Raw genomic sequence first — 26652 nt, forward strand, 5'->3', positions numbered from 1 at the left:
ATAGCATTCCACCCACCCTGCTGTGCTTCTCTCTCTGTTTCTGTCTTTCTCTCTTTTCTCTCAGTTTTCACACTCGGTACTCTCTGTGATGCAGCGATATCTTTGTGGTCACATATACAGTAGCTGTTTTTAGCTTTATTGATATATATATATATATATATATATATATATACTCTAAAAAGGCTAAGACTAAAGATTAGAGTGGTTGGCATGGGCCATGTGACTAGTCTGAAGATGAGCAATTTTGATAACTTTCTATCTGGGGCCGAGAGGACCGTGTCACCTCTCATTTTCCAACTGAGTGAATATGACTTCAAATGCAGCCCTTTACACACACACTTGTAGGTGTATAGTGTGATTAAATTAATGCACAATTAATATTGCATTAAACCATGCAGTTAAAATATGCTGATTACTACAAAGAGAGGTCTCAACATAATGCAGAAATACTCACTATCATCAGCATGCACACAAGCATAGCACTGTAAAATGAGAATGACTCCCTGTATTCAAGACACTCACTTTTTTATGCATCCTGAACTATTAAAGAAGCTCCAATGACTCTACAGTGCAAATGCAGAATTTTACACTTTTTTATTTTGTTGTACCATCTTAGTAGTTGTACATATCACCGTGTTCTTAAGTGGATGCATTTGTATTTGTTCAACTGTCCCCAACACTTTTGATTCTTAATAAGATAATCTGATGAGGAACAATGGCTTCCTCTAATTTCTGTTTACTGATTCAAACTTGCAAACACCTGCTGGATTTAAATGAGACTCAAGATGTCCTGTCTCTCCAGAAGTGTTATCTTCAATAGGATGAGGAACTCTCTAAGACTGAAGGATGCCTACTGATGCTGTAATTTATTTGCACACGCTGTTTCTGTTGTTTTACTGGCAATTTACTAAATTATGCAAATGTTGGGACAAAAAAGATTTAATTTAAATACTCATGATGCAGTTCTAGTTTTTATTTTGAAATATTGCGTGCTAAAGTTCTGCAACTGTTTTGTGAATTTATCCCACAGGTCAAAGGTAATGACATACATTTAATGTCATACAAATGGACAGCACAAGATAAAGTGGAAAGACGAGAAAATACAGTATTACATTATTTACGAGTTTTTTCGTTTTAAACATGATCATTGAGTGACTGTGAGGAAAAAGAACAAGAAAAAGACAGGGAAAAACAAGTAGAGGAAGACAGACTGATATATTGTTCTTGATTTTTTTTTTTAAATTAGCCCCATTTAAAGCGGCAATTCACATCAAAGCTGTTAGAACTTTAACTTAAACATGATCTACTTTTCTGCAAAGATTGTCAGTCACCTCAACCTGTTTTTCCTCCAAGTATCCATTTTCATGCTTTTTACAGATTCAATCTGGCTTCTTCATTAACTATTAAAGGTTCTGGAAAGGTGCAATGGGAAAATGGAGCATATGCAAATGTCAAACCAATACAAAGGTTGATTTTGTCAAAGCATGGGTGAAACTGTGACTAACATCAAAAGCAACAGATTGTCAAAATGTGATTTTCCTGTATTTTGCAGAGCTTTGAACATTGAGATACTCAGCCCACACTGTGACTAAGTTAATTATCATTTATATTCATGCTATTAATCCATGCTTACTATTTCAAATCAACTCCCACTTTACCTGCCAATTGACATGCAAGTTCATGGATTTTTATCAAGATTTTAGGTTAATATGTAAATTAATGTACAAGGATATTTTTTTTTTCTTCTAAAATGTAGTTTCAGATGGTATATAATGTCACACTACAAGACTTCCCAAAAGTATTTCATGTCAACTACGTTAACACTTTTATGTCTCTCTATAAAGTCCAAACATTTATTCTAAAATATAACATACACAGTGTCTTATATGGCATAATTTATCCATTGATGCTTTCAAATTATTTTGTATTACTAAAGAACTAATAAAACATGGTGCCAGCTGCTTGTTCTAAAAATTGTTTTTTTTTAACTCAGGAATCAGGAAAAACAGCTTGACTTGCCAGAGCTGAATGGAAAATTCCAGGATGTGATGAATGTGAATTCATATCGGTGGCGACAACAGCAAATAACAAAAACTACACATGAAGAAATTAACATGTTGTGATTTAAGACAGACGAAAACAGACAGTTTCTGATGAATGTCTGTAATATGTGAGATCGGGTTAATATTATCACTCTATCTATCTCTCTGTCTATCCTTTCATTTCCTAATTCACCAGTTACCAGTCCAAACATCCATTCAAATAATGATTTGTCTCTGAAAATGGCCACAGACAAACAAATCAACCGTGAATGACAAGAAAAAAAAGTTTGCATGTTTGATTCAAAATCAGCCTACATTGCGAAACATTCAATAACATGACTGAGTGTGGGAGTACTGTGAATGTGTTAAAATCACACAAAAATGTGACATTGTTATATCTACACACATGTGCAAGGTGTATTTACAGACATGCGTGGGATTTAGGTTACATTTTCTTGCTTGTGAAGCTAACAAACACTGTGATACTTTGAGCCCTTCAAGTGCACTGGATTTTACTCTGCTTGTATATGAAAACTGACACAACATTAGATTTTCTTCTTATTCTGAAAAAAACAATTACATAAAAGCCTTCAGCTTTTTTTCAATCCTAGTCATCTTGTCTACTAAAGTGTCAATTTTGTGCTTCGACTTTATACCACATTTTACTGTGTAATGAGGCATTCAGTGATATTGTCTTTGGAAGGGCTGACTGATTTCTTGACTGTATACCTTTTGGAGAAAGCTTGATCAAATTTGGCCCTGCTTTTGGTTGCGAGCCAGTCCTGATTAAAACAAAAAAAGCCACTAAAATTGATTAAAATGCCTCTCAAGTCTTTGTAGCAAGACAACTCTCTCTCCTATCTCACCTCCCTTGTAAAAATGCCTCGTGATTTCCTCCATTTTCTTTTATTTTCAATGTCAATTAGTCATGATTTCTACAGAACCATTTATTCTCCTGATTGAATTTGTGACCAGTTATAGTCTGATGTAATTCCTCTACCTTCAGCTGAAACTATAATTGAACATACTGAACTCTCTGGGAACTGAAACGTGCCGAATGTTAGTAAAAGTACATTTAAAATAGACACACTAGATTTTTTTGTTATACTGTATTGTTTAGTTGACCTTTGTGATTAAGCCTTTCAGTCAGAAGAAAAAAACTTTTTTTTATTTTTATTTTTTTTTTAATTAATTTATTTTTTTTTACATTTTACAGCTGCAGTGTACTTTTAAAGCTGCAGTACACTATTTTGAAAAAGCTTAACTGCGTATAAAAATGTACTGAAGTACTAGTAAATAAAACTCAGGACAGTGATAGTTTAGTATTAACTAAACTAGTTACACCCCAACATTAGTCTCTTTTTCATGCACAAGTGCTGTTGCTAAGAAATGTGTTCTCTAATATTTCATACATCAAAACACATCCGCTTAAAAACAGCAGCATTTTGTTAAAGAAAATGAAGAAAACTAATAGGATCCAACTGGCCGTGTGAAAAAAACAAAACATGTTGAGGTCAGGGGACGGTCTTGGCATTTAACTTGCTGTTTTTATTTAATGGGCTCTGAGCTGAAGCATCATGTTGCAGTTTTCACCATCCATCAGTCTGGGAGAATTTAGGCCTTTCTGTGGAAGTTGAGGGTTATTTTAGCGGACTTCATTTTTTCCCCCAAGTCCTCCTTTAGAATTATCCCTCTGCTATGTTTAGAAAAGTTGCCTTTTTTCTCACATTCAAGGCCAGTGGAGTATGAAACCCACAGGGCTTTTAGAGCTCAATCAACAGTCAGAGAAGCAGAACTCTCTGTGAGACCTGTTATTCTCATTCCTTCAAACTTACCCTCTGCCTCTCTTTCTCTGCATCCCTCTAATTCACACAGACAAATACATAGCCGCACACACACTCTTGATGAAACACTCTCTTGACACTGTATCTCACACAACACATTCAAGCACAAAAACATTCATAAATTCAAAACACACACATCCCTAGCTAAACTGTCTTTACTCTGTGATAGGAACTGACTGGTAAATAGAAAAACGACATTGTCAGAATCACATTCACTACCTTGCACAGTATAAAGTGTATTCTACATAATCTTATGAATAAGGAAGCTAATTCTGATCAAATACTTATGAGCACATCGCATATACATTTTTATTGTTAATTTATTCACATGTGGCCACTGCACAAACGAATCACAAATAAAACATAGCTTTATATAAATACTCAATGCTTCATGCCCTTTCTTGGACCTCACCAACATGCATCAGGAAAAAATGGGGCGTTCAGGTGAACACATAAACAGGGCGAGCAAGCGAACAAGCTATTAAACATGCAGTCACATGCACTCACTTCCGCATGATCAATGTAGACGTGTGCATCCATGATGTCATGCCAAATTATTGACAAAATGTGTTTCCATATAGCCAATAAAGAAATATACCAGCTGGTTTGACTGTAAAACAGATAAACCTGGTTCAAACTAGCAAAATGTTAAAACCAATTATATGGGCCTTCATAATTCATTATTAAAACACTATAAAAATCAGCCTTAGACACATAAATATAAAAATAAATATTTAAAAAATAAACCTTTATGGAGTTTTGCAGTTTTTGTTTATTATTGAAAACAGATGTCTAATACCGGGGATATCTGACTTTAAATAAAGATAGAAAACAGTTAAACTGAGCTGTTTATGTCTGAAAGGTAAATTTACTCAAAGTATGATAATAATAATAATACTTAATTATAATTATTAGGACAGAACCCTAGAGAGCGGAACAGGCACACATTTTGAGCAACTACATGTTTGATATCACAGATTTTTTATTTGTATTTTTTGTATTCTGCATTTGAACACTTATGTGTTTTATATAAACACAAATACTTGTGTTTACATAATCACAGTCTCTTGAAATATTGCTACATAACTACAGAGAAAGCATAAAAGGTCAATGATTGCTCAGTCGACTGTAAACATTCCATCTTAATTCTATTAACTGCATGATGTCATGGAACACCAGCATTTATGAACACATTTTGTTCCTAACAGAAAATTCTTTACGCTTCAGGCTCATTTGCTTTCTAACACTAGGCAAGTTGCATTAACAATGAAACAAGATGGACTCTCTTTTCAGAAGCACATGTTTAAAACATATTCCAAAAGCATTAGAGGGGAGTCAGTAGCTGTTCTATTTGGCTTCTCTTGTCTCCACTTGACACGTAAGCAGTACAACTGAAGTACAGAGTTCAATTTAAGGTCATTTTAATAGGGATCTATAAACAACACTGTGCCAGAAGCACTTTAAACCATTACACCCAGCACTATAAAGTCTAACAAAAGACCTCCAACCTGCAGGTGTTTTTGACAATACGCTATAAATATAAAGTATGTGAGTGGGTATCTTTAGTATAACAATCCCATAGCAATATATTCAAAGCTAAACTGTACCGAAAGCAATTTTACGCATTTGTTTTTGCATATTCTTTGCCTGTCTTATGAGTCTAAAAAAGTAGCACTGTGCTAAACAGTGCTAAACCACATTTCTGCTAGCCTTACTCTACATCTAAAAGGCCACACTGCTTCAAATTCCCTCAATAGCTATAAAAGTAAAAAGCTAATTTCACACAGAATGGAAAAGGCCTGAAATTATGGAAGGGTTGCTTACAGTGCATTATTCACAACAATATGCAAGTTACAAGAAAAATAACATAATAGTGGATATTTCCCATGTTTGACAGCTGCAATCTAGCTTGATAACTTTCACAATGGGTACTAGATCAGAACCGCATGGTGCAAACATTGCTCACTGTGTTGTGCTGTTGACGGACGGAGAGACTGCTGGTTTGGAAATGGCAAGGGAGATTGGTCATGCAAGCAATATCAGCAGATAACGATCCCCAAATAAAGCAATAAAAAAAAAAAGAACCTAAATCGAAAAAACATGGCACACTCTGACAACACAAATACATTCAAAGGAAAATAAGAAGAGCACAAGCAAACCAAAAAAAGAAAAGAGTCAATTAAAACAAACATGATATTGTTGAAGATCATTGCAGGTGTTTAATATTTGGTCAGTGGGATAACATGCTGTTGTAGTTTATCTCAAGCTGAAGTGACTGCATATCTACAGCTAATTTGCAATGCTGGACTGTCTTTCAGGGAAAAAAAGTGTATTCTAACTACAGAACAAACTTTCCTTCTCCATTTTAAAGTGTATGTTGATACATTCATAATAAATTTAAGGGCAAGGGGTTTCAAACTGGGGTCCAGGGACCCCCAAAGGGCTTAAAAGTGTAAATTCAATTAAATATAAGTATACTTTTCAGTAATTTCCATAATTGTCCATATTTCCCTTAAGTACAATATAAAACATGCAACATAAAACAAACAAAAAAATTTTTTTTTTTTTTTTAGAATTTCATGCTTACTATTTTTCTCACACAGTATAAATGGGTTTTATGTAAAATAAATATCTGGCTTTTTATTCTATTTATTCCATACAATAATATTTAGCATTATATTTAGAGATTATTGGCCTAAAATGTTTAAAAACCCCTGTTTTAGGGATCTGAAAGAGCTATTAAAATTTGTAGGGCTGGCTCCATCTTAGTGCAACTGTTTCAATAATTGAATATATACTGAATTAACTAAGTAGTAATTGAAATAAAATGAGACATGTGAGTGCATGTCAGAACATTAAAGTGAAGAAACATGAATTTAAGTTTCATGTCACTGTCTTGTTTAATTAAATTACGTGATTCTGCTTAAGTGAACTATGCTCATACAGTATATGTCTGATGTCTGCTACATAACTCGCAAGGCTAAACATTTTCTGTACTTAAACAAATCCATAATTTCTAAAACTAACCTTTTAGACCAAAGGCCATAAAAACAAATCTTTGTTTCTGCAAGTAAAATGAAGAGCAGCTACGGCAAACTGGATGTTGATATAAAAATGATAGGAATTCACGGCGCATAAAAAGAGCGCAGATACGGCAAGCCACAAGGTCACTCCCTCATTACGGTGTACAAATCACAATTTTACGGTAAACTGCCATTCATGCTTTTGAGGAAATAACTCTCAGTGGGGGGTTAAATTAAATCGTCTGGAAACTTCTGCTTGTGAGATATTCGTGGGAACTGAAATTCAGCCGTGATTTCGCCGATAAATGCTTATCAGAACAAGATGATCTTGCAATGATCTTACAGTCACTGTTTGCTGTAATCGACTCCAAATGAGCAACACTGATTTACCATAAAATAGTAACAAAGGGTAGACTCACAGATAGAAAACTTGTTGCTGTTGTCTTTGCCAGGGAATAATTTTACTCCTCTAGATTTGAAATCTACAGACCTTTTCACTAGTTAAAGGGGAAAAAATTAAACAAAAAAACATGAAATCAGGTGAAACAGGTTTTAAATAAACTTGTAAGCATTGAAAAAATAAACCATCATCAAGCGCATGAGAGAGAAGAGCAGAAAAGTATAGCAGTGTCAACAATTTCCAAAGCGCTCTGCAAACAGAAAATATGGGCATGTGTTGAATAAAAGGCAAGGGCATAAAATAATTAGTGTAATTTAAATAAATAATATAATTTAATTTAAATTTAAATAAATAAATAATTTTACTTTTTAAAATAAAAAGTGAGGAAAAAAAAAGATTAATAAAGGAGTGGAGGGACAGGACTTCTGTTCAGTTGTCAACCTTGACAAGGGGAAGATTTCAGCTTGTGCTGCATGTCTACACCATTCGATGTGAAGCAGACTTTGTCTAATGCCTCTGTGAAGTATTTTGGACCACAAATGTCTGCCAAGGTATTCCTACCGGGGAAAAGTGGCTGTTTGACATGCATGCAGACAAATGGCACGGTCCTTAGGGCTAATCCAGACAAGCATGTAGCCCAGCATGTCAAAGGTCAAACAGAAGTCTTGTTGGGAATGCAGAAGCTCATAATAATAATAATGAAGATGATGATGATGATAATATTAACTAGTCCACTCTGAATATTTGTTAAAACATTGTGGAAAAAGCTTTTTTTTGCATTAATGCCTCTTCTTCCCTTTGTAAATGGTGCATGTCATTAAACAAGCTAACTAATAAATGCATAATGAGTGCAAAGCAACGCAAACAATTCCTGGTCATCACATTAGATATGGCAAGACCGACCTGAAAATGAACCCTGGCTTTGCCATCAGATGCAGTGATGTGACAGTGACTAGAACTCGGTAACAGCCAGGTTAAATGGACGAAAATGAGAAATTCCATAAAATGTGTTATATGAAATTAGTGTGATTTTCTGTCAGTAAATTAGTCTTCTGTCATATGTAATCATTTGGAGCTATAAGCAAACAACAGCCTTCATTTTATACTTTAAAACAGCATCTGCGATATTATTGGAAATGAGATTTATAAATTTTCATAGAAAACAACTGTTACCTCCATAATAGAGCTGTACATGTTTGTCTCTTTAACTGAAATGGATGTCACAGGGAAAAGAGGACATGTTGGGGCTCTAAACTTTGTGTAAATCTGAGATGTAGTATTACTGTACAGAGCCATGCAAATGCACATTCAACAATGGCTCTACTTCCTATAGAGATACAATGCATTCCTAAATATTCCATTTTTGATCAAGAGGCGCCTAAATTTGACAGTTCAGGCAGCCTATGAATATGAATGAAATACGATGTTTGCCCACCCTTACATAATCTTTTACCAAACACTGTTCCAACAATTGTAACTTAATTTTTCAAACCCTTTGGTAGGTCCAAATGCTTCCCAAAAATCAATTTCACAGCTATAAAAGCAGTGATTTTATCCAAATTCTAAACACACTATACATCATCTAAGTCCAATGCCCATCAAATCCTCAAAAAATAAATAAATAAAACTGACTACATCCTAAATAATATTTGAAGTCTTATGTGTAAAAGGTCAGAAGTAGCAGATCAAAATCATGTATTAAACCCACTCTGGACTCTCCCACTTATTTCAAAGTACACTTACAAAGAACATTAATTAATAACAATACATTCTGGGAACAATACATTTTAGACAATATTTGAGGCATAGTGTTGCTAGATATACAGAATATAATTGACTCAATCTGTATTTTTTGTTAAATCAAACCGCAGCTGCAGCAAAGCATTTACAACACAAGTAAACCAGGTCAACATTCCAGAGTGTTGAAAAGCAGTAATGCAAAGCCTGCATTCTTGTTCAAGACTTGCATGCAAACCTGTTTAGTATTTGAGCTGTAAAGTTACCTAAACCACCATTTTAGAAGTGGTAATACTTTTAAGGTGGATGAGAGCAAGTTGAAATTATTTTCTGTGCTAATCAACATTATGCCAGAATTAAAATGTACAGACCCAGAGCATTACTTTAAAGTCACCCTTTAGTATTTCGAAGTTGACGTGTTTAAACAGTTTTTATAGATGGTCCATTTTTTAACTCAACTGAATGCACCCCTGTATATCTGGAGGAAGCTGTTTAAGAATGATAGGTGATTATAACACACCTACAGTATCCAGCTGAAAATGGAATCATTCTATCAACTCCTAATGGAATCTCACTTTCATTACTGAGCACCCATTAACCACCCACTGGATCAGCCCATCACCATAAATAAATAAAAACCAATGGAAAACTGATTTCGAAAAGCCTTCAACATGAACCTATTTAGCATTCATTTGAATATGCTACTGACATAGACACACCCAGATCCAAAGGTTTAGTAAATTATTCTGAAGATGGAAATTTGCTCTGGCACCTGTTTCTACTTAAAAGGTTTATGCTGAATAAATCATTTGACACGAGGCCTGCAAATGAGATGCTCTGCAAGTGACAAGACATTAAAACTGAGGAAAGGACTGTTGACCTTAGTCAATGACATGACATTAAACCACTTTTAAAGGTACATTAAAACACACTGAAATTACACATAATGCTAATTGCCATAATACTTCCTTTTTGCTTTTTTTTTTCATAAGAAAACAAATCTAACCTTAAACTCCAGTCATAATCACAACTCTTTTAAGCTGTGGCACATCATCCCATTAACACTGGATGTTCTATCATTATAAACTTGAGTAGAAACACTGACATAAAATCGTAATACATTAATAAGAAATTTTGGCAGAAATGGGCTATACACCAGAATGATGATGATGGCGCCACATTTCTGTTTTGAAAACGAAAGCCATTTTTCACCAGTTATTATCCCAAATGATGTTTCATCATGTCTTTCAATCACTTATGTCACTTTAGACATCTCAAGTAATTAGCTTATCGCTTCTTGAGTATCGCAAATGGCGCAAAATGTTGTACGCCATCAATAAAACTAAGATCAGACTATAAACACACCAGACAACACATTAAAACACAAACTCATTCATTACAATTCCCAACCAACAGCCTGGATGCAACATCAGCAATCTGTATTGGCAAATGCACATACAGTATGTATGCTAAATACAGTATATTCTAATGCACTGTAAAATAAGCTGTTCTGCATTCCTTCTACCCCAAATATGCATCTATATAGGCAATAAAGACCATGCTTTCCACAATTACTGTCTATTACCTGTCAAACCAAACTTTCCTCAAATTCTTTATGGCACCGAACTGACATTTTACATCTATAATTAGTCATTTAACATTTTCCTGAGACTCCACATGCGTGACAAAGGCATTTCAACACCTATTCGGGCCAAGAGCGCTTTTCAAACAGTAATTAATTTAAAAATCGAGCAGCTGTCAGCAGCTAATCAAGGTCAACATATTAATGGTTTCTTGGAAATGACTGTTCCACTGAGCTGCACAGGATGTAATGGGTACAAAACAAATCTTCAAATCCCCATTGCAAGGAACTCATCAACTCAAACCCAACTACTTGTGATGGGTTCGAAGGCTTGCCATCACAAACATTTGTTTTTCTTGTTGCTGCAGACTCACACCTTCACCTGTTTGTTCTGTTAAAGTTAAGCGAAGATTTCAAAACACAATCAACAAGCTACAGCATCAAAACTCCAGGTGAAAGTGCTTTCAATCCGCTTTGCCTTTCATTTTATATGTACATTGGCTCTTCCAGGTATCTTTGATGTGATCTCAGACATGTCCTTGCATTGCCACCTTATCTCTCTGCCGAGTCCCTTGGCAACCTATCCCCATGTCCATCTAGTCAAGGATAGATTCCAGTAATTGTTTTCCGCCCTGGATGTCAGATTATTAGCTGGACCAAAGTCAAGCGTGGATCCTGTGCACCATTTGTTATCGGATAGGAAATAGTGATACTATCATATTTCCCTGCCATAAAACTGACCTTCACCTTCTTACTGTCAGGTATGTGAGGGCAACATTACATAACATCTCCATACCAGCAACAGGGCCACACAGGTTTATCATCTGATTAGTGTTCTTATGGTTTAATGCAAATTACAATTCATTGATCCGCTTGATTGTGCTTTTCATTAAACAACTGTCTCTAATAAAACCGTTAAGATAAATGATGAACAGAACAGAAGTATAATAATACTTGTAGAATACTTGCCACTTTCTGGCCATTACTTCATCTGAAAGCCTTCCTGAGTGAATTCTGACATAACTCTTGGATAAATCTCCTCTGCTGAGACCAAGCACGCTACACTTGTCTAGAAGTAATGGCAACACTGAGAGCCATTAGAGAGCTATGGATATATTTTTCTCCTGGGGCAGTTTACGCTTTAAAGACTTCTATACCCCTAAGGACTCAGACGCTTACAAAACCTCTGCATTATCAATGAATAGTGGATGGCATTTTCTTTAATGGAGACTTTCTTTTGTAGATTGAGGGTAGGGGTGTCTAATATCAGCTGTGGCCTCAGGACATCAGGTCTTAATGACCTCTGCAAGCACAAAACTCAATCACAATAAAATGTATATTTCAGTTCTTTTATTTACAGTTACTGAAGTCGTTCAAGTAAGCGAGAAGAAAACTGTAAATGACCTACGAGGTGAGATAAATACTGCTTATGTTCTAAAATTGAGCGGTTTGATGAGCCAATGTTGCTCAGGGGTAACTTTGGTTGTTATTTCTGCTTCTGTGAATAATCTATACAACAAAAATCCCTTCTATGTGCCCTTAGGTTGCTTATATATATGAGTAAACATTAATAACCACTGCCAACCAGCAAAGAAAATACTAGCTGTGCTTCGGTTGATCCATTGCCACTTTTGATAATAACATGTTGGCTATGATAACCATATCAAGCATCGCTCTGTCCAGAGAATTATGTACCGTATGTACGAGATGATCCACAAGTGCACATTATATTATTATGTTATACAAATAAATTATTAGCCACTCTACAGTCAAAGCAAGTTTTTATTTCATATAATCAGATTTCCTGCTGTTCTTGTAAATGATTCTGTTCAGAGAACCTCTTCATGCTTATTTAGCTTGGTTATCAATTAGACTGCAATGTTCCTGTATCCTATGGAAGCATATAGGTAGTGAAATTCAATTTAAAATGCAATATGCAAAATGGCAATGTTCACCCACAGTGTAAGACGCTCAAAACTCAAGACGTTCGGATAGACGTTCGGTCGACGGTTAGACGTTCGATCGGTCGGTCGGTCGAACGTTTGATTTTAGCATGGAATACGCTTCATATATTTCTCTGTTCACGCTCCACTTCATCTGCCAGTGAATTCAACGATCTTATCAGAACACGCTTCCGCCAATCCCCGCCTTGAAGCAATGCCTGACGGAGGGTGGGCGTGGTCAGCTCGGAATGCATTTTCAAATTGAATTTTGCTACAAATATCCCACGGCGTCATGATGAAAATGCAATCCTAAGCGTTCTAACTGTTAGTCTAAATGCATTTAGGACAAATAGCATTTAAATGATCATTTTGCTACCATTTCTGCTTGAACATGTTACACATATCAAATCAATTTGTGTTATACATTTTCATTTTCATTTCGCAACTTATAAAGCGTTCAAATTTGCATGCAATTTACATATTAAGACTACAGTTGGAAATGGCAAATGTAAATTATATAATTTAATTTTCATTTTCCTTTTGCAACAAACTTTGCACGTATGGATAATGGAAAATGTAAATTTAAATACAGAAATACATTGCCATTTTGAATATTGCATTGCCATTTTGAATATTGCATTGCCATTTTGAATATTGCATTGCCATTTTGAATATTGCATTGCCATTTTGAATATTGCATTGCCATTTTGAATATTGCATTGCCATTTTGCATATTGCATTTTAAATTGAATTTCGCTACCTATATGCTTCCATAGTATCCAAAATAACTAGATAAAAAAAACAAAAAAGATTTTAGGAAATTTTTTCCACTTAGCAACAGCTCACCAATTTTTAGAGCAAAAGTGAAAGTGAAATTCTGCTCTAAAAATACAGATAGTGCTGTTTATTTGCATGGACTGTTAGCACTAGTTTTATCCACTGTATTTTTCAATGCAGAAGTAAACCATTTCCTGTGAATGTTTATGACTTACAATTCATTAGGTTTAGTTACAGGTAAACAAATAAAAGAATAGCAAAACAGTAAAACAATTTTGCACAACAACCTATGTGTTTATAATTATGACACTAAATTACAAGAATATCATAAAAAATACAAATTCGCAACATCAAATTTGTTTTTAAACATGTTATGAACAAAAGTCAATGGAAGTTTTCCTTCCACATCTCAAAAAAGTTTCTTAAAAAGTATCATGTTTGCCAAAAACTAAAAATAGATAGCACACCTAAAACTGAAATTCAATTGAACTGAATTATCTACAAAAAAAGGATTGCACACAGTCATTAAGATTTTTAATATTCACCTTTTTGAATTAAGTTTATTTTTTCTTATCCTTTTAACATTGTTTTTGCCCTTGTTTTAAGAATGAATTAAACAACAAATATACATAAAACAAGAAAATGTTGCCAATGAATTAAAAAAAAATAACCTTAACTTGGATCTCTGACAATAAGTCTCAACGTCTTATGCAATGTTGCTTCTTTTTAGTAATTTTTGTTAATTAATTAATTAATATATTTATTTTAATTTGTTAATTGCTGATTACAAATTAAAATGATTTTTCCAGTGTTGACTAGAAAACTATAAGCAGAATTTTGAGGAATATTAACAGAGTGCTCTCTTGCTTGCCCTGTACAGATGGTGATGGGCAGTTTGGCACTGAAATATTCAGTAAGAGGTTCTGAGATTCCACTCTGTTGCCTAAAATTGAGACAATGGTGTGTGTTTCTACTACATGTCAACTTGTTTTTGCCTAAAGCCCATGCAGGCACAGATCCAAAAGACAGCGAAGCCGGAGTTTGAGTCTGAAATCTATTATTTTAGACCTAACGTTGTTCAGTCAAGATACTATGCTACAGTTTATGAAATACTGATAATGTGATATTCTTAATTTTATTATGTTGTTACACCGATATGTCAACAACTTTGATCTCCATATTAGATTAATTTCACATTTCCAATTCAAAGGCTACATTGCTCAAAAGATTATAACATAATCTTCGGCTTGTTTGACATTTAAGAGGACATTTGAAATGCCCAACTTAAGCAAAGCAGGCCGTAGATTAGGGCATTGTCTTCATTACAGACTGTTTGCTGGAGTTTCTGTAGCACTAATGGCATTAAGTTAAGGAAATTCTTGAGGAATCGTGTTTGACATAGACCTCGTAGAGTCCAGCCAAATAATTACTCCCTCAGGCGAACAGTGAATCCAGTACGAACATGTGTGACGACCCTGAGTGTTCTCCTTACCAGTTGGTGGCAGACTGTGGGAGTTTTGCATCACTCCCCCAACTTAATTAATAAATTAATGATAATTAGGGGTGTAGACTATATAGGGACTTGAGATTGTTCATTGAGGTTAGCACTCCTGGAGGGATAGTTCTCCCAGGAGCAGCTCTTGACCAGAATGTGACATCGCTCTGATTTATATGATCTTTTTATACGTTTTTTGTATCATGTAGCTTTAGGATTTTGTTACTGTTATTTTGTTGTTATTTCTTTTGTTTCTCTATTTTTCCCTAGACTTATGTTTTCTTTTTGGGCTTATTGTTATATTTGTTAAAGAAAATAAATCAATTTGTATTGATTGAACGGTGGTGTGTGATCCCTCTTTTATGCTGTGGCTTGTAACGAGCTGGCCGTAACATAAAATTGGGGGCTCGTCCCGAATCGCTACATGTATATGATGTTTTAGTGTTCACCGGTGTAAATGACCGACTTCAGGTATTTAGAGTGTTCTCAGCTGGGTTTATAATCCTTCCATCGGGACACTATTTGTTATTTTTGTTTGTTGTTTTGCCTTTCTTGTTTTTGAAGGTTATTCTGGGCGGAGGTTTTAAAATCTCTGTCGGGGGTACGCTTCGGGCGTTTGGTTTAAATGTACCAATTGTCCCAGAGTTTAGAGTTTAAATGCCGCCTCGAGCCCGGTACACCTTTGAAGATTAGGTAGGTTTAGTTAGTTTCGTTTAGTTTGGTAGTTAGGAGCTGAAGTCTCATTTTCATTTAAGCTGACACTATTTGCTGTTTTCTGTGCCCGTGTTATTTGTTATGCCTGCCAAGAGTATGAAGATGATGTATGGAATGACTTGTGGTAAATTTTCATCTATCTTGTAATTGGGTGGGGTTTGCAACTGGAGCGTGTTATGCTGTGACGATCCCTGGCGAAGTGGCTTATGGGATTTGTAGTTTCAACATTGTAGTTTATAGTGGCGTTCTCACATTTTGTTTGTTCTGTGTTAGCTCAACTCTTGTTGTACCAAAAATGTCTTCGGTAGTCGAAGATTTCTTCGCGTTTCCTTCAGAAATATTACTGGAGAGATGCACAAAGGAAGAATTGGTGCAGATTGCAGAGCGTTTTAGAGTGGAGTTAACGAGTAATGACAAGAAACTTAAAGAAACTCTGATGAACACTGTGAGAAGTGCACTTTATGAGCGGGGTGTTTTAGAGGTAAGAGCTGACGTTATTAACCCTGAGGAGTCTTTAACATCTCCTCTTTTTGATACTGACAGAAATGTAAAGTTTAGAGAGATGTCTTTTCAAGAAAAGCAGCTACAGATTGATGTGGAAAAGCTTCGTGCTGAACGTGACGCCTGTGCTTTGAAAGAGAAAGAGTTAGAGAGCGATGTTGAGGTAAAGAAATTACAACAACAGTTTGAGATGCGAAAATTGGAGTTGCAGTTTGAAAAAGAAAGGGAAGAAAGGCAGTTTCAGTTGAGGAAACTTGAGTTAGAAATGACTGCGAAAACTGTTGAAACTCCACTGTCTGTATCATCTAATGAATCAGTCTCTGCGGCACCTGGTTTTGATGTTTTTAAAAACATTAGAATGGTACTGCCGTTTTCTGAGAGGGAGGTAGAGAAATATTTTTCTCATTTTGAACGTGTCGCCGAGTCACTGAAATGGCCCAGAGAATTTTGGACATTATTGTTGCAATGTGTGTTAACAGGGAGAGCACAGGAAGTTTATTCAGCGCTGACTGTTGAGCAAAGCGGTGATTACGAAATTGTTAAATCCGCACTATTGCAAGCATATGAATTGGCACCTGAGGCATATCGTCAGCGATTTAGAAGTTTTTTCAAATTTGAGAAGTGCACTTATCTTGAATTTGCTAGAGAAAAAGAAAACATGTTTGATCGTTGGTGTACCTCGATGAAAGTAACCACTAAAGAACAGCTTAGAGAACTGATTCTTTTGGAAGAGTTTAAACATTGCGTACCGAATGCTGTCGCTATGTATTTAAATTAGCATAAGGTGAGTAAGTTGTCAGATGCTGCTCTCATGGCCGATGAATTTGTTCTTACTCATAGGGGTTCGACTAGCCATTTAAATGATTTGCATAGACCTAAGATGAGTGTCTTTGGTAAGAGCAAAGCGACTATGGTACGTCAGAATGTTATTTCTAGTTCTTCCACTGATCATGCTGTTGCTAATACGCGTATAAAAGGAGAGATTGTTTGCTTTTATTGTAAAAAGGCAGGACATAAAATTTCTGATTGTGCTGTTCTTAAGAAAAAGGAGAGAGTTGCTAAAACTGTCGGATTAATTTCTGCATGTGCGAATACTTCTCTATCTGTTGATATTGTGTCAACCACTGCGACCGCTGGTCAGAACACTTCAGAAGTATCTGAAGAGATGGTAGGAAATTCGGGTTCAGTAGCTACGGAAGAAATTAATGGTCCCTCTCGAGGAGTCGTGGAGGGAAGACTTAATAATTCTGAAATTTTTGCTAATTTGACTCCCCATTTGTCTCATTTGTCTGAATCTGAGAAGTCCGATATAATGAAATTGGTAAGTTCGTTCCCCTCTCTTTTTTCTAATGTCCCTACCCGAACTCATGTCATAGAGCATGACATTGATGTTGGCACAGCTCAACCTGTAAAACAACATGCGTATCGAGTAAATCCTATAAAAAGGGAATTACTTCAGAAGGAGGTGGATTATTTACTCACTCATAACTTGGTAGAACCCACTTTTAGTTCCTGGAGTTCACCATGTATTTTAGTGAGTAAACCTGATCATACGTATCGTTTTTGCACTGACTACAGGAAGCTTAATTCTCTGACAAAACCTGATTGTTACCCCTTACCTAGAATTGATGATTGTGTTGATCGTGTTGACTCCGCAGAGTTCGTCAGTAAATTCGACCTTCTGAAAGGCTATTGGCAAGTGCCTTTGACATCTCGTGCGAAGGAATTATCTGCTTTTGTTACACCTGACAGGTTCCTGCAATACACGGTTATGCCTTTTGGGGTCCGAAATGCTCCCGCCACATTTCAGCGGTTGGTAAATCGAGTACTGACTGGGTTGTCAGGGTGTGAGGCTTACTTGGATGATGTTGTTTTGTTTAGTTCTTCTTGGTCCGAACATCTTGACCAAATTAGAGAGCATTTTGTATGTCTTGCTAAAGCCAATTTAACCATTAACCTTGCCAAGTGCGAGTTTGGGAAAGCCACTGTGACCTATTTGGGTAAGGTGGTTGGTCGCGGTTGTGTAAAACCAATTGATGCTAAAGTCGATGCTATTGGTAAATTCCCTAGACCTGCTACCCGTCGTGAACTCCGTAGATTTCTAGGAATGGTAGGATACTATCGAGGGTTTTGTCAGAATTTTGCGAGTGTAGTTACTCCTTTGACTGATTTGTTGAGTCCAAAGAAACCATTTAAATGGTCAGAACAATGCCAGTGTGCTTTTAATAATGCTAAAGCCCTTTTAGCCAACGCACCTGTGCTTGTTGCACCTGATTTTAAGAGGTCTTTTCTCCTTGCAGTTGATGCCAGTGCTTATGGTGCCGGTGCTGTTCTTTTACAGGAAGATGTTGATGGAGTTGAACATCCGGTTAGCTATTTTTCTAGAAAGTTTAACCGCCATCAACAGGTCTATTCCACTATCGAAAAAGAGGCTTTAGCCCTGGTGTTGGCTGTTCAACATTTTGAGGTCTACTTGAGCTCAATTTGTGGTCCTATTATAGTATATACTGATCACAATCCTTTGACCTTCTTGGACCGAATGAGGGGTAAAAATCAAAGAATCATGAGGTGGAGTCTTATCCTACAATCTTTCCATCTACAGATTAAACACATACGCGGCAAGGATAATTTGATTGCCGATGCTCTCTCACGTGTGTAAAAGGTTTTTTTTCGGCTGTGCCCTTCTCCTTTCCCTCTCTCTGTCTCTCTTTGATATCCTAGGGCCCAGGAGATCCAGGAGTGAAATGGAACGGGATTGCAGAGACGAGTACCAATGGCCTTAATTTTTAAAAATGTTTTTTTTGTGATTTATGCATTAATCTTTTGTTTTATTTATTCTTTTTTGTCGGTTCTTTAGGGAACCGACAAAACCAAAACCTCTTTTTGGTGTGGGAGGTGTGACAACCCTGAGTGTTCTCCTTACCTGCTGGTGGCAGACTGTGGGAGTTTTGTGTCACTCCCCCAAGTTAATTAATCAATTAATGATAATTAGGGGTGTAGACTATATAGGGACTTGAGATTGTTCATTGAGCTTAGCACTCCTGGAGGGATAGTTCTCCCAGGAGCAGCTCTTGACCAGAATGTGACATCGCTCTGATTTATATGATCTTTTTATACGTTTTTTTGTATCAGGTAGCTTTAGGATTTTGTTATTGTTATTTTGTTGTTATTTCTTTTGTTTCTCTATTTTTCCCTAGACTTATGTTTTCTTTTTGGGCTTATTGTTATATTTGTTAAAGAAAATAAATCAATTTGTATTGATTGAACGGTGGTGTGTGATTCCCTCTTTTATGTTGTGGCTTGTAACGAGCTGGCCGTAACACATGCTTCCACAATCTTGCAACCAGTTTAAATGAATGGTGGCAGGAGTGACCATCAAAGGAGGACTTTATTAGATGTGGCATCCACTCCAGGGAAGGCATGACAGAGAACCTGTGGCCACATACGGATTTCAAGTTCTATTTCTAACTGACCTACTCTGAAAAGTGAGCAAGACGTGTTGCAAAGTGCTTGCTGTGTCATCAAAAGCAAGTTTGGTAGAAGAACTCCATTTGCACATTTGCAATTCTTATTGGCGTTATGAAAGCTGGCTCCCCTGGCCCTTTGCCAACATCTTTGCCCTAGTTTACATGACTTATCTTGGATTATTCTCCATTATCATGCTCACCTCTAAATGACTTAGGCTTGAAGGAGAAGTTTGTTTTGCGAATTTGACACCACTACCATCTGTACATGCAAGCTACCATGCTTATTTAGTTGCTTTGGGGGTTGAATGATGTCTTACACTTAACACAATAAGGCATTTCATTCTTGCAAGATGCATTCACATTCTTAATGCAGACAGAAACAAGCTGCTGCTCCCTGAGTACCTGAGCAGAAGATTAAAAAAACAACAACACTTAAGAGAACCTTAAGGTGACAATAAACTTTCTGTTATAACCATTTTCTTAAAGTCTAATTCACACTGCACTGACAGACATTCCAGACATGACAAATGCCAAGATGCTCATTCGCTGAAAAACAAGTGCGACCAATGCCAACAGAGGCAGGTGGGGTTATACACTGATCCGACAAAACCTGACGGATATGTCTGTTGCCGTTGGTTGGTGTCTGTCTTTGCAGTGTAAACTGGCCTTAAGATGATTCTTGCAATTAATTGGCCTTAAGAAGTTTCTTGCTATTAGAGTCAGCACATAATTTATTATTTAACATTTAACATTTAAACAATTTAAGTGATTATATTACATGATATGCTAATTAATGAATAAAAATAATTGCCATTAATTTCACATATCAATATATGATAACAAACTCCCCAAATGAAGAGAATTATAGTGTCATGAATAGACAAGCACTGTGGCTTTAGTACAGGGTTGGGCAAAATTCAGAATCTAAGAACTGGCTCCCTTTCAATCCATGCGTAATTTGAATTAAAACGGCCACAACCCACAGGAAGTTGAAATGGAATTTGAATCAGAATGACAGGAAGAGGAATTTACTTCACTGTAATTCAGAGAAAGTCAACACAGGTAACGCATTCTGAGAAATTAAGGGCCAGATTTACTAACAGCTCGCGCCAGCACAAACCATCTTCTGGTGTTGAAATAGTACTGTCAGGATTGACTACAAACGTGCAATAAAGAATTAGCGCTAAAAAGGTGTGGACAGTTATTTTCGCGTTCAACCTTATTGAATATGCATTTGTAGGAGTTTCCCTTAAATTTATGGGAGGAGAGTATTAAAATGAATCATGCAACGTGATTTACTAACGTTTGCGCTTGTCGCCATTATTTAATGCCCAAAAAAAGCATGTCTTAAAGCAGGTGGTAATTTGCGCTGCTCTGGGTAGATTGCGCTGGTCATTATGGAAATGATCTGGCTGTGCCTGTGATCTTTAATGTGCGCATTGTCAGTAAATCGCTCGCAGAATATGCGCTTTTATGGACGCTAATTTGCCCTGTTTAGTAAATCTGGCCCTTAGTGTTCTGTCCTGGTCCACAAAAGTTAATTCATTACATATGATGAAATGTATAAATTAAATTTTCATAGGTGGAATTTTTTTGGCAAAACATCCAATGTCATAGACATTTCATTTCTATCTATCTATTGTTTTATGGACCTGTTTTAAGGCCTGCAAACCATCAAACTGCAAGGCTTTTAAAACTTAAAAGAAAAAAACACTCAAATGAGACTGTCAAGCAAATATCCAAATTAATTTACATTTTTATATACGGTATGAATTTCTTTTCTTTTTTTCATTCTGTTTCATTACATTTAAACTGCAATTCTAAATCCTTTTGTAGACGACTCTCTCTCTCTCTCTCTCTCTCTCTATATATATATATAAAGATGAATTTTTGAAGATACTACCTCCCACTCACTCCATTTTGCCAAGTTGCTGTACTCTGACTCATTATTTCATATATAATAATTTCATCAGTTCAGCTCCTGGTCAGATCTCTAGTGCCATATCGAGAATTTTATTAAATTTTATGAATGCAACACCTTTACTATCCAGCTTTATTAGCAGGCCATCCAGCTAGCACCACCAAGTCTTTATGGGTGATCCAGAAAACAGCAGCACGTCTGGACTTCAATCAGCCAAAGAAGAGCCGTGTCATACACTTTCCACTCGCCGCCTGTTGCCGCTAGCATCAAATTCTCAAGACTCTGATTCCAGCATAAAGAATTCACATTCCCTCTCGTTCCCTGCGGTCAGTGAATCAACAATGCCTGGAGGAACCATTACAGTGTAGCACAAGGTCACTTTCAAAAACTTAATGCTCACTGTCACTACTAACCTTCATTAGAGGAATCCATTCCAATCTTCAGAAATCGTCCGAAGACACACCTTTTAATGCAGCATGCGACTAACTAATGACCTAAAATAAAATAAAATAAAATAAAATAAAATAAAATAAAACGAGGGCTTGAACATAAAATAAGATTAAAAAATATTTTGGAGAAAATAAAAATCTAATAAATCTAATTATTCTGCACTTACACCTTTACTCTATCATTATACTTTTCTCTTAATATTTGTAGGCACTATTCTTATTTCTCCATTTAATTAGTTAAAAAATATTAAAAAGTGTGCTAAATGGATGGATGTTATATGAAGAAAAGCCTTTCCTTTAATAACAAAAAATAAAAACGGTCATTTTGTATAGTTTTGTAATGTCTGATTAAGAAAATCATCCAACTTTTTTCTTCTGTCATATTACTGGTTCAGAATGAATAATGAGTAGAAGAACATGTCTACCTCATACTCTTGCTTCTGGACTCTGGAGTTTCTCAGATGGAGACCTGGGTAGTCTGTGTATATTGAAGCCAAACAGCCCCTGCCAATAACAGCTTTATTTTCTGCAGATGAGCGTTTCCATCAACTGGCATCTTGAACCAGCAACAGCTGGTTAATGTGTATACGAGTGGAGCGGGCCGAAATGGAATGGGCTTCCATTCTGATGGCATCTCTTTCAGATGAATCAGTTGGCTAAATTGGATTTTGCTGGGCTGTGTCCTGAAGTGCAGTGCAGATGTTGCTTTTTGAACCCGATCACTTGTCCTGGTGATGCAGTGAATACCTGCTATTTCACATTCAAAACTCATGCCAGCTCAATTCAATGCAGCAAGCTTCTAATCAGCACTCTTGGATCTTACACAAATCAAACAATTCCAATCCTATAACCAAACTTCTGCTCACATTTTCAATTATCCAAGATGATTGCATGTCTATTTAGAGGAATGGACACAGAGGCAGACTGACCTGACAGGTCTCTAAAGTTACACAAAGCCTTTCTGTAGAAGTACGTTTAAGGTAAATGTGGAAAAAATGTAAACTCTGAATTCATAATTGCAAGATATAAATTCAGAATTCTGACTTTTCATCGCTTTTCCAAGTTTACATCTCAAATTTCTGACATTTTTATTCAGAACTCTGAGTTTACATCTTGCAATTCTATTATATATATATATATATTTTTTTTTGTTTCTGCCACAGAATAAACAAATATAAACCATAATTGCAACTTTATAGCTCACAATTCTGACTTTTCTTCTCAGAATGGTAAGTTACGTTTATATATACTGCAATTGCAAGAAAAAAATTGCCAGAAAAAAGGTCAGAATTGTGAAATAATAATTTGTAATTACCTTTTTTATTCCCGTGGCAGAGAGTAGCTTTCATACAAAAATCATATATCCATGCAAATGAGGTTTGTTTTTACTGAAGGCTCAGAAAAGAATCCAAACGACCCAGTGAAGACGTATATGAATTTCCATATAAAACAACATTATGCAACACTTCTGTAAGATAATAGCATAGATATGTAAGGGTTGGCAAACAATTTCATATTTCACTCCAGACCTCTACAGAACAGCTTCCAGTGAATGGTTGTATAGACACTGGAATCGAGTTTATGGTAAATGTGTGTAAGTAGTTCACAAACACAGTACGCAGCCAAGCACATGAGGAAAATTATGGCTATGGATGACCTGTCAAAGCATAAAACTTAAAAGCGGCTTGCTTTTCGCCGTTCTTTCTTTCAACCCCCACCATTTTATTACATTTGAGCTTCCTTTTTTATGAAAGAAGCAAAAAGATAGCTACTTCCAAAAAAGACAAAACATGATTTCTTGTTGAAATATGAGTTAGTTTGGAGAAACGGCACAAAACAAAACAAATCAACCGAAAAAGGAAAGAGGCATTCAAGCATTGGCAACAAAAACAACACTTTTGAATGTTGAAAGTTATTGCAAAAAGAGCCATGTGAGCTGAAGTCAATGACAATCAACACAGTTTTGAATTATCTTTCTCATGCTTGCATTAATTAGACATCTGGAACAAAATGATAAATGACATCAAAATGGGTTTAACATAGAAACTCCAATACTCTTTTTTTGCACCTTTTATGCAACAAAAATAGTCAAATCAAAGATAATTAATCGTGTAATTAATTATCCAGAGAGGACAATCGAATAGACTTTCACTACATTGTTCACAAGAGCAATCCTAGCCATGGAAAACATGCATGTGCAATGACAAAGCGAGAAGTTTACCTTGATAATGGGCACTGAAGCCTTTGTATCGATGGTTGCTGTCAGTAACAAAGTGTAACCTCAGCCAGTTCTTGTTGCTAACAATAGGAGATGGGACATTCATTCCGGATAGCCTGTAAAACATGAAGGAAAGCTCTTTACATTTGTTACGGAACGTCACACATTAACAGCAACAACAAAAAAAAACATTTATAATAACATGGCATCTGTCTAGAGGGGCTGTAAAACTCACGTTTTGTGCTAGATAGCTCTGTCAAAATGAGTTTAAATGATCTGTCTGTTTAGGCCTTGAAAGTAGATGTTTGGATAGTCAATATTTTATCTTCTGAAGTATAAAACTTTTTGAGAGCTCATAATATACTACCAAGGTCACTGATCTAATACTCTGACATTTTGAGGCACGGCACTTGGGACATTTAACGGAGTACAAGCACCTTAACACTTAGGCCACCATTACTCATGAAGTGCAAGTCGGGCCAGATATGGTCAGCACGCTCCCTGGACACTTTTGAGGGGCGGTGCACGCAAACTGAACATTTTGACAAGTAAAAAACATCATTGTGTGTGCGTGCGCAGTGTGTCGTGAATCAGCGTGGTGCTGCAACAGAGGACAGAGGTCATTGTAACCCCAACCCTCCACCCATCAAAATGCTCCATCTTCATCCTACATCTGTCTCACTTTATTGATGACTAACTGGAGATGTCATTAAAGGACATGGCCACATGAATCACATTTTAATGGCCTTCACAGGCTGGAGCGGAGCCATATCATTACTGTTATCTTTCTGTTTCTCTCTCTTTCGCTCCCACACACACACACACACACAGGCAGTTTGCGTTCTTTTGCTTGAACTTAAAGGTAAAGTCTGTAATTTCTGTGCCACTAGTGTCACCACACAGAATTATAAAAAATAATGACTGTTTGTAATGTTTTTCCAGTACACAGCACGACTTGTGAGTGCGACAGTTTCAATACAGCACAGCAGTTCAACACACAATATGTTAATATCGGGTAACCTACATTGCAGACAGTATGTCCAGTTACTTTGTACGTTTTCTGGTCCACATACGAAAATATTTCCAAACGAAGTCAAACAACTGTGGCGTACATTCTTGTCAGGCAAATCTTAGCAGTGCTATTTTGTTCCTGAATGAATCCGTGTTTTGAACAAATCGGCTGAGTGAATGATTCACTTACTCATTCGAATTCAATAAGGAATTCAATTGTTGATTCAGGAAAAAGTTGATTCAGACAATTCACTCATAAAGATAGTAATTTGTCGCCACCTATTGGCACAAAGATGTAACTTGAAAAAAAGTATTTTTTTATTCTGTATTTGAATTTATCAGACATATGTTGTTTACTAAATATTTAAAAATAATAATAATAAATAAAGATGTAAAGATAATGAGATTATCAGCAGTAAGCATCTTTATTGCTTAATACACATTTCACATTTAATTGAATAATACATTTAAAATAGTACCTCTTCATTACAACAGTCCATCACAGCATTTCTTTTTAAAGTTACTTACTATGTTCTAAAATATATGCAAGACATTTTTTTAGCATCACATTGTTTTTCTTCAAATGTATTTTACAAAAGTTCAGGGTGCCATTATGTCAATTTCCAAATTACTACATATCCCAGAATAGCCCTACGAGATAGCAGAAGGAACTGAATTCAACCCATTGACTTAAATATTTAGATTCAGTTCAGCAAAAACACTGATTAATTTCAGATTAATTTCGTGCCTCTTTCTGCAAGTTACACTATTATGCCAGCAGGTGGCAACAAGTATCTTATTGAACATTATGAATAATTCTTTCAAACGTTCACTCAACAGATTAGTTGAATAAAGAAAGAAACACCAAACACAGCACCATTTAAAAACACAGATAATAGAAAGACAGCTAAACGATATCTTACCTGTGATATATACCTGTGGCCTAGAAATACAATATTTGAACCAATTCAAAATCTTACAATTTGTAGTATAGTCACACACATCTTTTGCTTGGTTTGATGTAGTATTTCACACAGCTCCATAGCCTCCCAAAGGGCCAACTGATTTTCTGACATTTGAATAATGTGTCCTTGAAATATGCATTCAGGAGTTGTATGAAACTTGGATGAATATGTTTGTCACATTCTTGTCATGCAGTGGCACAATCACAAAACAACAACACTTGCACACATAACCCATTCCATGTTCATGACTTTACATGTCTCAGTGAGTTTAAATTTAAATCTGAAATGGAGTCCCATAAATTAAACATATGCTCCTATAAAGATCATAAATTAATTATGAGTCAAAACAGATTTTGTTTTCTTCAGTTTTATGGGCATAATCTACTTTAGGAAATGAAGTATGGCAAATGCCCCTTAAATTTAAAGGCATAGCATTAAAAGCTTTAGTTTATCCCTTTTGCTGCCAATAACCAAGGCTCACAAAGCAGTCCATGCCAAAATATACTTCATACTCATCTTGGTGGTTAAAACACAGCATGTTTGCTAAGGCTTTAAGGACAGAC

General features: G+C 36.0%; 1 protein-coding gene across 1 annotated transcript in view; it reads right to left on the reverse strand.

The window, feature by feature from the left end:
* The window catches only part of csmd3b (CUB and Sushi multiple domains 3b), a 445596-nt gene that overhangs the window by 198282 nt on the left and 220662 nt on the right, over positions 1-26652 (reverse strand). The window contains exons 6-7 of the mRNA XM_016441913.1: positions 24117-24229; positions 7329-7406 (exon numbers count right to left, since the gene is read on the reverse strand). Coding sequence (XP_016297399.1) covers positions 7329-7406; positions 24117-24229 — 191 coding nt within the window. The remainder of the gene's footprint in view (positions 1-7328; positions 7407-24116; positions 24230-26652) is intronic.

Source organism: Sinocyclocheilus anshuiensis, unplaced genomic scaffold (genome assembly GCF_001515605.1).
Source record: "Sinocyclocheilus anshuiensis isolate Anshui unplaced genomic scaffold, SAMN03320099.WGS_v1.1 scaffold195, whole genome shotgun sequence".
Lineage (NCBI taxonomy): Eukaryota > Metazoa > Chordata > Actinopteri > Cypriniformes > Cyprinidae > Sinocyclocheilus > Sinocyclocheilus anshuiensis.